The sequence below is a fragment of the Remersonia thermophila genome, chromosome 1 (genome assembly GCF_042764415.1).
Source record: "Remersonia thermophila strain ATCC 22073 chromosome 1, whole genome shotgun sequence".
Lineage (NCBI taxonomy): Eukaryota > Fungi > Ascomycota > Sordariomycetes > Sordariales > Chaetomiaceae > Remersonia > Remersonia thermophila.
In genome coordinates, this window is record NC_092217.1 from 2,756,757 (window position 1) to 2,772,531 (window position 15,775).

General features: G+C 60.5%; 6 protein-coding genes across 6 annotated transcripts; 3 read left to right on the forward strand and 3 right to left on the reverse strand.

Moving 5' to 3' along the window:
- Positions 1–870: 870 nt before the first annotated feature.
- Positions 871–1,552, forward strand: VTJ83DRAFT_783 (uncharacterized protein; the record flags this gene model as incomplete). The annotated part of the gene is made up of 2 exons (XM_071014464.1): positions 871–1,236; positions 1,328–1,552. The coding sequence occupies 2 exons, from the start codon at positions 871–873 to the stop codon at positions 1,550–1,552; spliced, it is 591 nt and encodes a 196-aa protein (XP_070870136.1).
- Positions 1,553–2,234: 682 nt separating this feature from the next.
- On the forward strand, positions 2,235–3,202 carry VTJ83DRAFT_784 (uncharacterized protein; the record flags this gene model as incomplete). Its single annotated transcript, XM_071014465.1, has 2 exons — positions 2,235–2,239; positions 2,323–3,202. The coding sequence occupies 2 exons, from the start codon at positions 2,235–2,237 to the stop codon at positions 3,200–3,202; spliced, it is 885 nt and encodes a 294-aa protein (XP_070870137.1).
- A 394-nt stretch (positions 3,203–3,596) lies between these two features.
- On the reverse strand, positions 3,597–4,655 carry VTJ83DRAFT_785 (uncharacterized protein; the record flags this gene model as incomplete). Its single annotated transcript, XM_071014466.1, has 1 exon — positions 3,597–4,655. The coding sequence occupies one exon, from the start codon at positions 4,653–4,655 to the stop codon at positions 3,597–3,599; it is 1,059 nt and encodes a 352-aa protein (XP_070870138.1).
- Positions 4,656–6,275: 1,620 nt separating this feature from the next.
- VTJ83DRAFT_786 (uncharacterized protein) lies at positions 6,276–8,371 on the reverse strand (the record flags this gene model as incomplete). The annotated part of the gene is made up of 2 exons (XM_071014467.1): positions 6,276–7,618; positions 7,684–8,371. The coding sequence occupies 2 exons, from the start codon at positions 8,369–8,371 to the stop codon at positions 6,276–6,278; spliced, it is 2,031 nt and encodes a 676-aa protein (XP_070870139.1).
- Positions 8,372–10,080: 1,709 nt separating this feature from the next.
- VTJ83DRAFT_787 (uncharacterized protein) lies at positions 10,081–10,585 on the reverse strand (the record flags this gene model as incomplete). Its single annotated transcript, XM_071014468.1, has 2 exons — positions 10,081–10,383; positions 10,451–10,585. 2 exons carry the CDS (start codon positions 10,583–10,585, stop codon positions 10,081–10,083), a joined length of 438 nt encoding a protein of 145 aa, XP_070870140.1.
- A 1,323-nt stretch (positions 10,586–11,908) lies between these two features.
- On the forward strand, positions 11,909–13,396 carry VTJ83DRAFT_788 (uncharacterized protein; the record flags this gene model as incomplete). Its single annotated transcript, XM_071014469.1, has 3 exons — positions 11,909–11,966; positions 12,100–12,995; positions 13,073–13,396. 3 exons carry the CDS (start codon positions 11,909–11,911, stop codon positions 13,394–13,396), a joined length of 1,278 nt encoding a protein of 425 aa, XP_070870141.1.
- Between the last annotated feature and the right edge of the window lie 2,379 nt (positions 13,397–15,775).

Here is a 15,775-nt window from a genome sequence, read left to right on the forward strand (position 1 = left end):
AGTTACCGGCGTGGAGGTAGCGTGGGTAGTTAGTTACCTGATGTACGCTAGTAACGTAACGATCAAAACAGATCCGGCCCTTTGTTTTTCTTTCTTATTGTCTTGAGGATTTGGAAAACAGCTCTGCTATGCCACGCCATGCATAAGGTTCGTTTGTTTTTTTTGTTTTTTTTTTTTTTCACGGTTCAATCGAGGCCGTTCAGTCTGCACACTGCTTGACGAGATGCGCCGAGAGCAGCATGTGCGGTTCCTGGCGCAACGTTGGGCTGGGGATTCCGGGTTTGCGTCTTCCCTCCCCCGGTTGAAGCTCCGAGTCTCGCCTCTTTCCGAGCCATCGAGCCAGGCTTGGGGTCGTCTTGGCGGGCAAACGAGACGCTGAATGTATGGCACCTATTTTTGGATGTTAATTTAGAATCTGGGTCTTGCCAATCCGGGCACCCGGCTTCGCGGCGACGCAATATGGATAAATTGCAAGCTCCGCACGCGCACGTCTTAGACGACCCGGCCATCGCGCGAGAACCACGGTGGCGACAGAACAGGAACCACCACGATCCAGGACCATCGCGATGTTTTTGCCTCGTTGGGGGAGACCGGCGCCGACGGGCGATCCACCCAGGTCATGCTGTTGACTTTTGTGTATAAGAACGGGGGACATCATCCAGCTTCAGGGGGGGGTCTTGCTTTCTGCACCATGTAGCAGTCACCGTACATCAGGAACCTTCAAGATATAATCCAGTCGATTTCCAGCCTGCCTTGGTCTCGCGATTTGCCAGCGATCGCTCTTCCTTGACTGAAAGCCTGCTCGCGACTCAAGCTCCCGTCAACCACCGATCCTGTACCACTGCTACTCTCCAACAACACCAAGACACAATGGGCCTCCTCTCCAACCTCACTCTCCTTCTCGCGGCCACCTCGGCCGTTGTTGCCGACACGGCCGCGACCCCTGCCGTGCCCAAGATCAGCAGCATCACCTTCTCGGGCAGCGGGTGCGTCAAGGATCCCAAGTTCTCGGGCACCTTCAACGACCCGACCCTCACCTTTTCCAACTTCGCGGCCGCGCTTCCGGGCAAGAACCAGACCACCCACTGCCAAGCACACATCCAGGCCAGCAACGGCTCGAAGGGCTGGCAGTTCGCCCTCAAGAGCAACACGGTCCGCGGCCACGTCGTGCTGCAGCCGGGCACCTCCCTGACGCGCTACACCACCATCTTCTTCAGCCAGAACCCCACCGCTACGGTAAGCAGAACGCCGGCCCGAGATCAGGGTTCTCCGACGGGGAATGGGGGGTAGTATGGGCTTGCATGACTGACCGAGCTGGTTCCTCCAGGGCTCCTTCAAGGACACCATCACCAACGATGGCAACAAGACCATCAACCGCGCAGTCGTCCTGACGGGCGATTCTGACAGCAGGACGGTGTGGTCGCCGTGCATCGGCAGCGACGGGTACACGGGTATCCTCAACGTCAACCTCCGCGCCGTGCTCTCGGGTGATGCCAAGGCCTACTTTGAGGCCAACAGCGAGGAGTGGGACGTTGAGTGGAGGAAGTGCTAAACGCGATGAACGGGCGGAGGGGAAAGCCGGAGAGAGAGGAGAGAGAGAGAGAGAGAGACGGAAAGCGATGAGGTGTTTTGAGATATCCGTGGGAGAGGCCCCGTCTCTCTTAGGAGTTGGGAGAGCATCGTGGACACCCACACACCCATATTAGAGGGCTGGAAAAGGCTTGGTTGGTTGGCTTGTTCATGTTGATTGTTGTCTTTTACTCGTTTTTTTTTTTATTTCCTGTTTATTGAAATGATTCTGGAAAGTCGTGTTGGTGTGATTCAATCCGTGCAACCATGTCTGGTTCATCTGCGAGGACTTCCCAACTCAAAACTCAACCTACCCGAGGTACCTGGCTAGGTAGGCCAGTTTGGATTCCAAATGCCGGGCCTGGCGGGAAGTCGGCGAACAAAAAGCTTGAGCTGCAGAAAGGTTGAGGTCCCCACTCAGCGCTGCACAAATCCTTCGTGATTCGCTTCATGGCGGTGCGGGTTTCATAATTAAATCTGTGAGACGGCAACACTGGGATCCCATTGGGTTGCAACCGGCGGACCTCCCACACGCACACGCACACCCACCAACACACATACACACACTACACACACACACACACAGAGAGAGAGAGAGAGAGAGAGAGAGAGAGACAGAGAGAGAAAGAAACAGACAGACAAGAGTGGTCAACCTTGAGTCAACAATGGGGTACGCCCCCCCCCCCCCCCTCCCCTCGTTCTCGTTCTCTCCTCAATCCCTCCAATCTTGATTGTTAACCTCACCAACGCCAGCTCCCAACATGCCACCTCCGGCCTCCCGCCCATCCGGGCCTGCCTCTTCGACATGGACGGGCTTCTCCTCAACACCGAGGACATTTACAGCCTGTGCGCCAACAAGGTGCTCGCCAAGTACAACCGCCCGCCCTTGCCGTGGTCCGTCAAGGCCAAGCTCATGGGCGTCCCCGGCGGCAGCAACGGCGACGTCTTCCACGCCTGGGCCCAGCTGCCCATCTCGCGCGAGCAGTACGCCCGCGAGCAGGCCGAGCACCACGCCGTCCACTTCCCGGAGTGCGAGCCGCTGCCGGGGGCGACCGAGCTGCTGGCGCACCTGACCGGCGGCGGGAGAGGAGGGGAGAGCGCCGCCGCCGCCGCCGCGCGGAACGTGGACGGGAGGCGCGTGAGGGTGGCCCTGGCGAGCAGCACCGCGACGGACAACTTTGCGCTCAAGACGAGCCGCCCGGCGGCCAAGGGCCTGCTGGACATGATCCCGGAGAACCTGCGCGTGCTGGGGGACGACCCGAGGGTGAGGCCCGGCCGGGGCAAGCCGGCGCCGGATATCTACCTGCTGGCGCTCGACACCATCAACGCGGCGCTCAGGGAGGAGAACGCGGACGAGCCGCCCATCACGCCGGCCGAGTGCCTCGTGTTTGAAGACAGCGTGCCGGGGGTGGAGGCCGGGAGAAGGGCCGGGATGCGGGTTGTGTGGGTGCCGCACGAGAAGCTGTGGGAGGAGTGGAAGGACAAGGCGAGGGAAGTGCTCGCGGGGAGGACGGGGCTGGTGCCCGAGCTCGGGGATGAGCACCAGCTGGGCCAGCTGGATGATGGCTGGGCCGAGAGGTTGGAGACCCTGGAAGGCTTTCCGTATGAGCGGTTTGGGATCCAGGGGCCGTGAGGGCTTCTCCGGCCTTGCTGATGGATGGGCCATGGCATCGAATTGCCTAGCTTTATCATGGCACGAATCCAATGACGACCTCTCGCTTGCGCGCGCGCAACGACGAGGACGACGGGAGCCAACGGAAGGCAAACACTTCGGATCCGAGCCGGATCCGAGCCACGCATCTCCAAGAATCGGTGGTCTCATTGTAGCGTGAAATACCATCATTCACCATCATTATCATCATTATTAAAACTATCATCATCATCATCATGATCGTCATGATCTTCATCATCATATGCACAAAATCATCATCCCCAGCTACCCAGCTCCCACCCCGCACCTCATCCTTTCCTCTTGAGGACACCCTCCCAACCCCCTACAAAGCGAAAAAGCGAATCACCTCAGCACCTCAGGGCTCGATCTTCACAATGGCCGCATTTCCTCCACCCTGCCCGGCGGTGGCGTACAAGACATTCGAATCCGTCGACCTCCGGCCGAACGCCGCCACCGTCACCAGCCCGACGCCCGTGCCCGTGAGATCGCTGGCCAGCAGCGTGCTGGCCCCCGGCCCGCTCGACGGCGCGGCCGCCACGTCCACCTCGACCACCTCGTTGTCGTACATGGCGGCGATGTACGCCTTGCCATAGCCCGTCGCATCCACCCGGATGGCGAAATCGTCAATCGGCGTGCCCGTCGCCAGCACCTCGGCGGGCCCCGTCGCCACGGCGTCCGCGTCCACGGGGATCCGGCTCAGCTGCGACAGCAGGTGATCGGCGCGGTACACGTACCGGTGGCCGCCGTGGCCCCGGCCGACGGCGGAGTAGCGCGTCTGGATCCCGTTGATGCCGGCCAGGCCCGTCAGCGGCGTCGTGTAGGAGCCCGTGTCGACGTCCATGAGGTAGACGCGCTCGAGCTCCGTGTCGCTGAGCAGCACCCTGCCGGCGTCCCACGACGCCACGCCGTTGATGAACCCGGCGCTCGGCATGGCGGCGAGCAGCGCCACGGCCGGCGTGCCTCCGGGGCCAAACGTCAGCGTCCACACCTTGGCGCTGCCCGGCGCCACGGTGAAGGGCGCCGGGATGTGCGAGCTGCCAAAGACGTACGTCTCGCGCGGGTGCCGGCGGTCCTTGCCCTTGCCGCCCTTGCCGCCCGGGCCGGCGTCGGCGTCGGCGTCGCGGCGCCAGAGCGGCCGGCAGCGCACCTCGGCGATGCCCGTCAGGTTGTACGCGCCCGTGACGTTGACGAGGAGCGCGCCCGACCCGGTGGCCGGGTCGATCTGCCAGATCTCGGGCGCGTCGCCGCGCGTCGCCAGGATGTTGCCGTTGGGGCGCACGGCCACGTTCTCGAACCAGGATCCGGGGAGGGTAGGGCCGGGAACGGTGAAGAGGGTGGTGAGGGTGGCGGCGAGCGCGGCGAGGGGGCCGCCTCCCGCCGAGAGGACCAGGAGGACGGGGCGTGTGACCCGCATGTTTTTGAGCGCGTGCGGGGATGCTTCTGGGCGAAGAGCTAAGAGCGGCGGGTTGGAGTGTGGCAAAGGTCCTCCCCCGGTGTTACAAGGAGCGGCGGGAGAAATAGCAGTAGTGGGTTGCTGCACCCGGTGAACGGACAGAAGATGACAGCAGCCTCCGACAAGAGGACCACGACGCGAAACCCTCGTCGGCTTTATACCTTTCTGCGGTCTCTCCGGCTCCTCCGCTTTTGCCTCTCGCCATGGTGCCCGAATATTCTATATCTGCATGGTGACTGGTTCCATTGCCTCTTTCGGCCCCCAGACCCCCCCCTCTCTAGCATCGCTGTTGTCCTATGGTTGAGCTGCCAGCCGTATCCCCAACCTGGGAAGCTTGCTCGCTAGCGCGTGGGTGAAGAGCCGGGGTCGCTTCCGGGCTCCGAAGGTGTGGCCATGCTTCACCGACCGGGGGGTTCCGAAGGCCTCTCTCTTGGTACACCGACCGTATGTACACAGTACGTAGCGTAGCGTACATACGTGACAAAATGGAAGAGTCCCGCAGCATCCACCCTAAAAGCCCGCTCCAGGGCCTTAATGAGCAATTAGAGGAACGTCCCACGATGTCCCAAGAGTTACAAAGTATTCGTTTTTTTCCAGCGACGGTTTTCCGTCCCAGCGAGAACGCAGGCCTCCCGCCCCCACCCCCACCCCCGGATCCGGGCCGGCACGGGGCCATCAACAGCCGGAGCTATGTAGGCAGTACAACGTGGTGCCGACCCCGCTCCTTGGCGAACCTGCAGCAGGGTGCGTGCTCAATGGTTAGGCGGATGGGCTGATGGCCGGCCTCCGGTAGGGCTGGGCTGGCCCCGGCGAGCAACGCGTTCTCAAGCAGTTGGTCAGGACCGGGTAGGGATTCTTTTGGGGGAGGGCCTTGCCGTCGAGAGCCATGGTTCGTCCCCGTCGACTGGGCATTCCTCGGTCCTAGCTGGCATACCATTGGCCTAGGATGCTGTCTTGCTAAGTGTGTCAAATTGCATGAGCGTTGCTGGAGCACCGAGCATCCGAGTCTTCCGCAGAGAGCTTGGGGTGCATGTGTGTGTGTGTGTGTGTGTGTGTGTGTGTGTGTGTGTGTGTGTGTGTGTGTGTGTGTGTCTGTGTGTGTGCATGGGGGCATGAGGCGATACTCACAACCGGGTCGGCCCCTGCCTCCCGTCCCGCCGGGTCGCTTTGTTCGGAGCGAAGTACCGCGTGCCGGATGTTGGCAGGACGATGGAAGAAGCGCACGGGGCCGGTTAGCAATGCCCAGGTCAACAACAACGGCACAGAATATCCAGTTGGAATCCAAGATGGGATCCAACCATGATGATTGTACTTTTGGTGTTTCATTATTCCTATGTGGTATCTCTTTGAAGCTGGCAACCGACAACGCAAACTTTGCAAACCACCCCCCGACTCCATGAACGACGTGAAGATGCAGCGTCCAAGGGTCCATGTCCCGGATTACATCCCTCCTCTCCAAAAGAACGCCGAGTACCCAAACCAAAGCCTTCAACCAAAATCGTCCCCGCTCCCTCTTTTCTCTCTTTTTGTATTTTGCTTCGCTCGATCCCCTCGTCCCATCCCTCCTACAGCATCACCATCTTAGGGGTTCGCCACGTAGCTGAACGCCCTTTCGAGATCCAAAGGATCCTCGTGCATGGGCGCGTTCGGGCCGGCCGAGCCCCGCCGGCTCCGGCGCCGGTGCGCGGCCAGGCCGTCCTCCAAATCGGTCTCAGACCCTGAAGCGGCCGTCGTCTCTCCGCTCTGCGCCTCGTCATCGCCGCCGTACGCGTACTTGCTGCGCTTGCGGATGGTCGCGCCGTACTTCCAAAAGAGGAAGGGGATGAGGCAGCACAGCAGGCTGAGGAAGGCCAAAAAGGTCGAGGCCCACTGGTCGCCCATGCGGTCGTACATCTGCTCCGTGAACAGCACGACGCCGGCGCCCCAGAAGGAGCGGATGAAGGTCTTGGCGGCGAGGGCGGAGGCGGCCTGGTGCTGGTACGAGTCGACGAGGTAGTTGTTGGCCGAGTTGTAGAGGAAGATGAAGCCGAACCCGACGGGCAGGCCGGCGAGGCAGGGGCCGACCCAGGTGAGCCAGGGGTACGAAGACCAGGCGAAGATGAAGAGGCCGATGGGGATGAACCAGCAGCTGAGCATCATGGGGATGAGGCGGACCTCGGCGGGGGGGCGTCCGTTGTGCTTGGCGACGAGCTTGAGGTAGTGGTTGTTCACCAGGGGGGAGCACACGGCGGCGAGGACGACGCCGACGGCGAGCGGGATGAACATGAGACCCGTGATGCCGGCGCTGTAGCCCTTGCGGACCTGGAAGATGATGGGGTAGGCGATGAAGAACATGTACAGCAGGCCGTAGAGGACCGACATGTAGATGCTGATGAGGAAGACGATGAGCTCGCCAAAGAGGAGCTGGAAGGGACGGATGAGGAAGACGCCGAGGCGCTCCGAGAAGGGGCGCGGGTCGAGCTCCTCCTGGGTGACGTGGCCGGCGTCGCCGGTTTGCTTGCGCAGCTTCTTGGCGCGGGAGGCGAGGATGGTCGGCGCGTAGGTTTCGGGCACGGTGAAGGTGATGAGCACCCAGACGACGAAGGAGAAGATGAGCTGGATCCAGTACAGCCAGCGCCAGCCGGCGGCGTCGGAGAGGAAACCGCCGATGAGGGGGCCGATGGCGGGGCCGATGAAGGGGGCGGCGGAGAAGGCGGCCATGGGCACGCCACGCTCCTCGTTGCGCCAGAGATCGGCGAGGGTGCCGCCGACGAGGGTCATGGGCGCCGAGAAGGCGATGCCGTCGATGGCGCGGCAGACGATGAGCGTGCCGATGTTCTTGGAGACGGCGCAGGGAATGATGAAGACGACGGCGATGAGGAGGGTCGAGCCGTAAATGATGCGTCTGCCGTAGACCTCAGACAGAGGTGCGAAGATCATGGGGCCTGGACCGTGTTATTAGCGAGCTGCCCCGGCCGATGCGTGCCGACCCGAAGGAGAACCGGCTTACCAACGCCAAAGCCAACGACGAAGACGGTGACGGAGACCAGAGCGGCCTCGTGGCTGATGTGAAAAGACTCCTCGACGCCGATGATGTCGGCGGTGACGATGCTGGAGCACAAGGCGACGACGAAGCAGGTGGCGGCGACCACCATTGTGATGTACCACTTGTACGCCTTGGACCAGTTCTTGGGGTTCTCTGGATCCCCCTCGGCGAAGAACACCAGTTTGTAGTCCTGGCTGGTCTCCCCATTGGGGAGCTTGTTGGACTTTTCCATGACGGATGGTGTCTGCGTGGGCTCTGCTATTATGTCCGGTATGGCAGGCCCAAAACAAAAAAGAAAGAAAGAAAGATGAAAGAAAGAAAAAGGACGGGTGGATATGATTCGAGGTTGGCGATCGTGCGTGTTTGGCTTCCTGGCCCCTGAAGAAAAAGGAGTGATGTGTAAGTTGGCCCCCCTCGGCTGCGTGTAAAAGAGCGAAGAGATGATATCGCGAAGGGCAACGAGCGACCTGGAAAAAGAGGGATCGCCTCGCCAGCAGAGAGGATGAAAGGGGCGCGAGATACCACACACGGGATGCCAACGGCTATTGGTGCTGGCAACATAACGACGGCCCCGAGGGCCCCGGGACGTCTTATAATAAGGCATGGCTCCATGGCCCCCGGGGCCGGCGTTTGATCGGGGCCGCTCGGGCATGAGCGTTGCCGCGATAAAACCTCGACTCCGCGCCGCGGACCGCGAAACGGGCTACATCGCCATCGCTGAAAGGCAAGACGCATGCCCGAAAAACAAGCACTTCGCGATCCGGGATGGTCCCCGTCGGCGAGCAGCCCTTCGGGCCAATGGCGGACCCCCGATCCGGCAAGGACATCTTGCAAAACCGCAGAAGGCCTACCCTGAGGAGTGGCTACGGTGGAGCTCCGTCGTCGATTCGGGCAAGGTGGTTAGGGGCATGTCAAGATTTCTTCGCAACGGCCTTCGCCGTCGGGCGCCGTGGTTGGCCCGCCGTGCTCGGCCTCTCGCCGTCCGTCAAAAACGCGAGCGGCGCCCGCACTGTGGCCAGCTCCAGCGCCCGAAAGCTGAGACTCGCGTCCCGAGCCGCAAGCAGAAATTTTTCCATAAGGCTAGCTTGAATCTGCTTCTGCTGGGCTATTTTCTGCTTGTCTCGCGGCGCGTGCGCATCTAGCCATCCAGGAGCCCAGTGCAGTGTGTGCAACGCATGCAGCGAATCCCTGAAGGATCCGAGTATAGCATTCCACGGGCACCACAAACTCTTTTGACGTTGTCGGTTCCTTGGCACGATCGCGGCCGTCGTGGACATGTTCATCTTCTCCTTGTGCGAGCGGCCCGGCATGGTCTCGTCGATCCATGAACTCCCACCGGCGTCATGAGACGAAACCGAGCGTTTGGGTACCACGCCGCAGGGAGGCAACCGTTCGTATGTATAGTAAAGCAATATTCATAGCGATGGACTTGGGGCCCTTTTTGATACCCGTGGGGTTTCGATCCAACAACGTCCTCCGGGAGCATCGGGTTTGCGTTGCATGACGAGGATCAACCTTGCTGCTTCGCAGTGGTTGCCGATCCACCGTGGTTGACCGGCGGAGATGCCCTGTTACACGCCTAGCTGGTTTTCAAACCCGTGATGGTGAAAGGCATCGACGGAGCAGCCACCAGCCTGGGTTCCCATGTGTCATTCTCCATGTTCCATACACAACAAGCTCTGATGCGGCCAAGGCGAGGGTTGTCGCCGTCCGGCCGTGCTTGGGAAAGGACTGGCAACTGCTGTTTCGGGCCTGGCATCGAGCCCTCTCCAAGGCCCCAGCATCGGAGAAGCTGTGGACTGGGTCAGCGTGACGTCGTGATGATGGTCAAAGGCCAGGGGGGCCATGATATCAAAACCACGGCCAAATCCACGCGTCGTCTCAAGTGACCAACCGGAAATGCGTGCCAAATGACGCTGCTAGCAGCGTTCTTGTCGTAGGACAGCCTACTTCCACTCGCTCGGTCATAACTGGTTCACTCTAACTTCTACTCTGATGGTGTACTGCGTATCCAGGGCGTTGATGAATGAATCTAGACTCGGTGCAGGGTGATGTCCTACGCTAATCCGGCAGGGGCTGGCTACACTTCTCGACGACTTCCTAGCATCGTCGGGTTCCTATAATACTATTTTTGCTTGTCTGTGTCTGGCATACGATCGTCGCTGTGTGCCATGACTGTCCCCCCAGGACGGTGTTGACCCTCCGCTCTTCCTCCTCCCTCTTCTCAATTTCCCCCCCTGTTCGCTTCGTCCACGCTCGGCCACGAACCGGCTCTTCTCTATTTTCGGCGTCCTCTTGTGTATATGTGATCCATCAACTCACGGTGTACACCGGCTCATGCCCCAATTGAATCACCCCCTCCTATAGGAACATGGGCCAATCGAGCCCGAGTGCCTCGCTCCTCTCGGGGCCGCTTGCGCTATCGCTATGGCAGCAGTCACTCCTGCCACTGATGTCTGGCGGGTCCGAGTCGGAATCGTCGCCGGCCCACTCGTCCTTCTCGGGCTCATCGGGGAGGTCGGTCACCAGCGTGACTGTCCGGAGTTTCGAACGGACCAACGCCATGTAGCGTTGGTGGATTGGCAGCGTCCTGAAGCAGCAGTAGCGGTAGTCGAGGAAGTCCTTGACCCTGTGCTCTGGTCTTTCCCAGCGTGGATAGGAATGCTGGCGACCATGTGTCAGCCGCGGGGACCTGTGCCTCATCCAGCAGGATGCGAGGGTGCCCACCCACCAGCTGTGCTGACTGCGGTTGGCGAGAGGTCTCTGCTCGAGCGGTGCTGCCCTCCAGAGCGCGCAGGAGCTTCGCCACCCTCTCTGGGCCATCGAACTCGGGCCGCTCCGGAGCGAAGGGGTTCTTGAACGACATGGTTGCGATGCCGGCTGTTGACGATAGGGATGGAGCCGGGGCGGATAACGATCGGGTGGATGGCGAAACCCAAGGATACAGCTGGTGGATGTTGAATGATGTACGCTGCGGAGCCCTGAGACGACGGTGGAGGAAGAACCCGACCGTCCAGGCGTAAGGGACGGGAGATTCATACAATCAGGTTGCGGCAGAGGTCAATGGTTGTTCGGGGCCAGAGCGCCGAAGAGGAATTTGTTGTTTCAGGTAGGGCGTTTGCAGGGAGACGCGGTGCCAAAGCTACCTACTAGAGATAATTACACACGGAGGATTCTGACAGGCACAGAACCCGATGTTTTTTTTTGGAGGGGGGTCAAAGGCTGGTCGAGGGCCAGGACATCGGACAGAAGCCACGGCGCGGAGTCGGGAACGGAGACTTCGGACCTGGATCGATGCCACTTGCAAGAGCACAGGAAGAAGTGGTTGGTGATGCGTTCATTCCCCGTCGAGGTACCTAAGATACCTACACAAGGCAGAAGCGAGGCAGCCCTTGATGGCGGTTTGGATGCCGAGAACCCGGGAAGGTGATCTCATGATAGCGTCAGCAGGTGGCCAAGTGTTCATCTTGCTGTTGGGCCGACCTCACCCCATGGATGTCCAGAACGCTTCCCCATGACGGCTTCCTGAAACCCTTGGAGTGCCCATGACTGCAAGATGAGGACATGTGAACCCGCGCGTATCGTACCTCACGCTCCACGATGGCGTCCAGGGTCCCGCCATTATTACCATACGGTATTGCTTCTGTATCCTGTCATGGCTTGTGTGGATTCGAAACCCCCCAGCAGCAACGACTTGGGTTCGGGTTGTCTTCTACCATCCCGCAGAGGAACCCTCGCATGCCGATACAAAGGGCTGTTGGCCACCCGGGCGTGCACGCGGAAAAGACCTTTTCCTTGAATGGGTTCAAGTTGGAGCCCCATGCGAAGTTGGAATGGAGCTGTCCAGATCCAGCCTCTGGACGTTGTACGCAGCAAGACCGCGATGCCCTGTTATGGGTCCGGTTCACGTGACCGAATCAACCACCCTTCCTCCCTCTCCCCCCCCCTCTCCCCACCCCCTGTGCTTACCTAACCAAGCACCGCCATTGACTCCTGCCCGCCCGCTGGTCCTCGCGAAACTTTGCACTCCACCCGAATACGGGTATTTCGCAACGTTCTGTTGCGACGCGTCGCGCAGCATCGACATCATCGCAAACCCGACAGCCCGTTCATTCACGACCAGGCGACGACTCCGCCGTGTGTTTCGTATCTCCCTTCCCCACCAAGCTGTCGATTACGCGTCGTAGCCATGCCGCGTGCGGTGGATCAAGACGTCCACAGCTGCTTCGTCGAGTTTCGCGGGTCAGGTAAGAATGACGGGCCCCCGTCCTGTTCGTTACTCTTGTATTTTGCAGTACCAGAGGCTCGTCATGTTTTGTTACCTTTCATGATCCCGTCAAACCCCCTGACTAACACCTTCACCCTCGTCGTCCGCTCCAGGCAACGAGAAGTGCCTGTCGGTGCAGTGCATCTACTGCCAACAGGTCCGCGCGAAGAACACGACGCGCCAGAAACAGCATCTGCTGCAGTGCCCCGGCTACCTGGCCTCGCATCCCGACGTGGCCCTCCAGCAAGCCTCGGCCGCCGCAGCCACCACCACCCAGGACGCCTCGGCCCAGCCGCCTCCCGCCGGCCAGGCTCCCGTCATCCCCGCCGCCCCTGCCGCCGCCGGCGATGCCCCGCAGGCCCCTCAGCATCCTCAGCATGCCCCTCACCCGGGCGCGGGTCCCGTAGGCCCCGTCCCCGGGTACGGCCCTCACGACGCCGCCGCTGCCGCCGCCGCCGCCGCCGCCGCCGCCGCGGCTGCCGCTGACCACACGAGCCTGAGCTTCATGCCGAACCCGCGCATCAACGGCTCCCCCATCAGCCACCCGCGCCCGTCCCTGGGCCCCGGCGACGGGACGCCGGCCAAGAAGCAAAAGACCAAGCCTTCGCTCGGGTCCAACCTGCCCGAGATACCGCTGCGCGAGGTCCACGCCGCCTTTGTCGAGTTCCGCGCAAAGGAGGACGACAAGTGCCTGTCGGCCAGGTGTAAATACTGCAACCAAGTACGGGCTAAGAACACGTCTCGCCAGCGCGAGCACCTCATGACATGCCCGGGCTACCAGGCGGTCCTCAAGGACAAGATCCCCGCCAACAGCCTGCGCCACCAGTTCGACGAGGACGACGTGGCCAGCTCGCTGTCCCTGCCGACCCCGTCCATTGACCTCGACTTCCGCATGAGCATCAAGGTCAAGCCCAAGCTGAGCATCGGGGCCACGGTATCGGGCAAGCAAAGCTGGATCGCGTGCACGGGCGGGCAATGGGCCGGCAGCTGGGGCAAGGGCGTTCTTCTGGTAAGCTTTTGAACGTCTATCGGTTTTTTTTTTTTCCTTCCTTTGCTTGCCCATTGGCTCACCTTCGTTTTGCACAGCCCAGCGGCGAAGACATCCAAACCGCCGTCAAGGACACGGCCACGCGCATCGACGCCACCTACCTTCTTCAGACGAGCGACGAGCACCCGGCGCTCATCAAGTGCAAGATGACGGGCTGGCTGACGGGCGAGCGCGAAGTCATGGAGCGCCTGCAGGACCCCGTCGCCGCCGACAACGTGGCGGCCCACCGCTACCGCCTGCGCGCCACCATGGAGCTCGAGACGGGCGATGAGCGCTACCAGGACATCAACACGGGCCTCTGGGTCGCCAGCGGCTGCCGGAGGGGCGGGGAGATTGTGTATGATGCGTACCGCATCAATTAAGGGGTGCGAGAGGCAGGGTAGAGGTGGGGAGGGGGGGGTGGGCTAAGAGGCGGTGACGTCTGGGTGGATGGGGGTTTCTAGGTAATTAGCCAAGGGAGGTTTTATGGAAGGCTCTTTGTGTGGTGCGGTCTTGTATTTTTTGATTCGTATTTCTCTTGGGTGTAAGGGTAGGTAGGTAACTAGTTACTATATGTATCTCGCTTCGTCGCCAAGGCCAAGGAGGTGTTCCCCCCCCCCCCCCCCCAGAAGATGATGATCAATCATCATCACCATGTTGCCTGTCAAGGTGCATTCCCGGATACACGAGAATTCCCGGCGGCACCTGCAAGGCACTCTTGCTTGGGGCCAGCTCAAGCGTTTCCCCGCCCTGTGGATGGAAGATGCGCATAGACAAGGTGTGGCGTGTCTTGCTACCTACATCGACGATCGTCTTTGCGACACACCATGTGGCCGCCACCCTTCTTCAACGCCAGACACACATGAGCGTTGTTACCCCTCTAGCTTGACGCCTTTTCCGTCGCTCATACGACGCCTGCAGAGAAGGTTGATCAGCACGCATCAACACGCTCGCCTCCCCTCGCCGGCGTTTTCGGTCTCGGGGAGGCCCGTCCTGGCGTCCCACTTCTAGGTTTACCCAACCTATGAAAAAAAAAAAAAAAAAAAAAAAAAAAGAACCAGAAATGGACGCTGGCTTCGTCTTTGGGAGCTCCCGAGCGGTGCCTTGATGGGCTCTTGGCGGCCGACAGGATCGACAGCGCAACGGCGGCGACGACGACGACGACAACGACGACGACGATGATGATGACGATGGGGCTCCACCACCAACGTTTCCCGGCGGAGTGGAGATCCCAAGATCGACGGCGGCAGCGGGCCTTGTCTACATTAGTGTCCGGGCCATAAACCAACTACACAGTATTATGCAGTACGTTGATCGGCGCGGTGGAGTTCAGTGGAGACGTTCAATGACAACCCGACACCAACCAAAATCCCAACACCAGGAACGGCACGGGGGCTTTGGTGTGTGACCACTTGAGGTACCTTGCACATAACGAGCCTCAAAGGGACTGCGTTTGAATACTATGCGATCGAACCTGCGATTGAAAACCCCCCCTACCACGATGTGCTCTCATCATCGCATCTCCCGGGCGCGTCGCTTCTCTCTCTGCCCCCCTTTCGGCGGCCAACTCTTTCGGCGTTAACGCCGCATCTCGAGCGGCCCGAACGCATAATTAAAGCCAAGGGCATGCGGGTGTCCTGTACTGCGTACCTACGCAGTACGCAGCATGTGGGGTGACGGCTAGCTAGCTAGCTAGCTAGCGTCCTGGCCGTCTGCAGCACCTCCCAAACCGGAGAAACTGGCGAGAGAGAGCCTAGGGTGCACGCAGGGCCTGCACATCGCAGAATCGCGGCCTGCGTGCCCGCGGTGCCGCGCGCCGGGGTTTGTCCTTTGTGGAAGACGCTTGGGGTCCTAGGGGAAGGGGGGAAGGGGGCCTCTTTATTGGCACGTCCACGTCTCGAGGCCCGCGGAATCGTACGATGGCGTCTGCCAGTCGGGGACCAAGCGTTAGGGCCGCCGAAAAGAGTTTGGAGGGGGTTTTTCTTTTCTTTTGCGCAGGTTCCTCTTGAAGGCTTCGTCCTTCGCCGCCGTTCCCCCCCCCCCCCCCTCTCCCCCCTTTCCCCCCCAGCCCCCTGTGGCAGTGATGAACGTTGACCCTCGGCGTTTAGGAGAAAGGGAAAACAAATACACAACGTGAAACCGAGGTTGGGTTCGGATGGTTTGGGGGGGGGGGGGGGCGGGATGTGATTCCCGTCGGGTGTGGCAGCCGAGCATCTTAGCTTGTCTTGGTGGTTCTCTCCCACGGCTCGCCTCCTCCCGGGCCTAGGGTTGTATCCGATGCACGTCGACGTCGGCGAGATGCTGCTGGTGGTCGCTGGCGGCGCTCTTGATTGCTTGTTTCGAGACGCAATCCAACCCCTACGATGCTTCTTCCTGCGGCACCTCGATGCACGGGACCTTTCTAGGACGGCGATCGGCCGGATTGGTGTGTGCGCGAGTCAGCTCCCATGAGCAAAGTCGATAATGCAACGTCAAGGCTCTGCCCCCGTTTTATTCGTTGTCGCTCGCTCGATGTTTTTCGTCTTCCTCCCCAGGGCCACCTTACTTAGGTACCGTTCCCGATCGGGGCGCCCTAGGATTTCCTGCATTCTTTTTTTTTTTTTTTTTTTTTTTTTTTTTTTTTTTTTTTTTTTTTTTCCGGATGACTACTTTTGTGCTACCGCGGAGCCATCACGAGTCCTGTATGTACTGCGTACGCAGTACCTACGCAGCACCCTGCGCAGTGCTGTGTTGAAGGGGCTCCTTTTTCCTTCCTTGGTGCG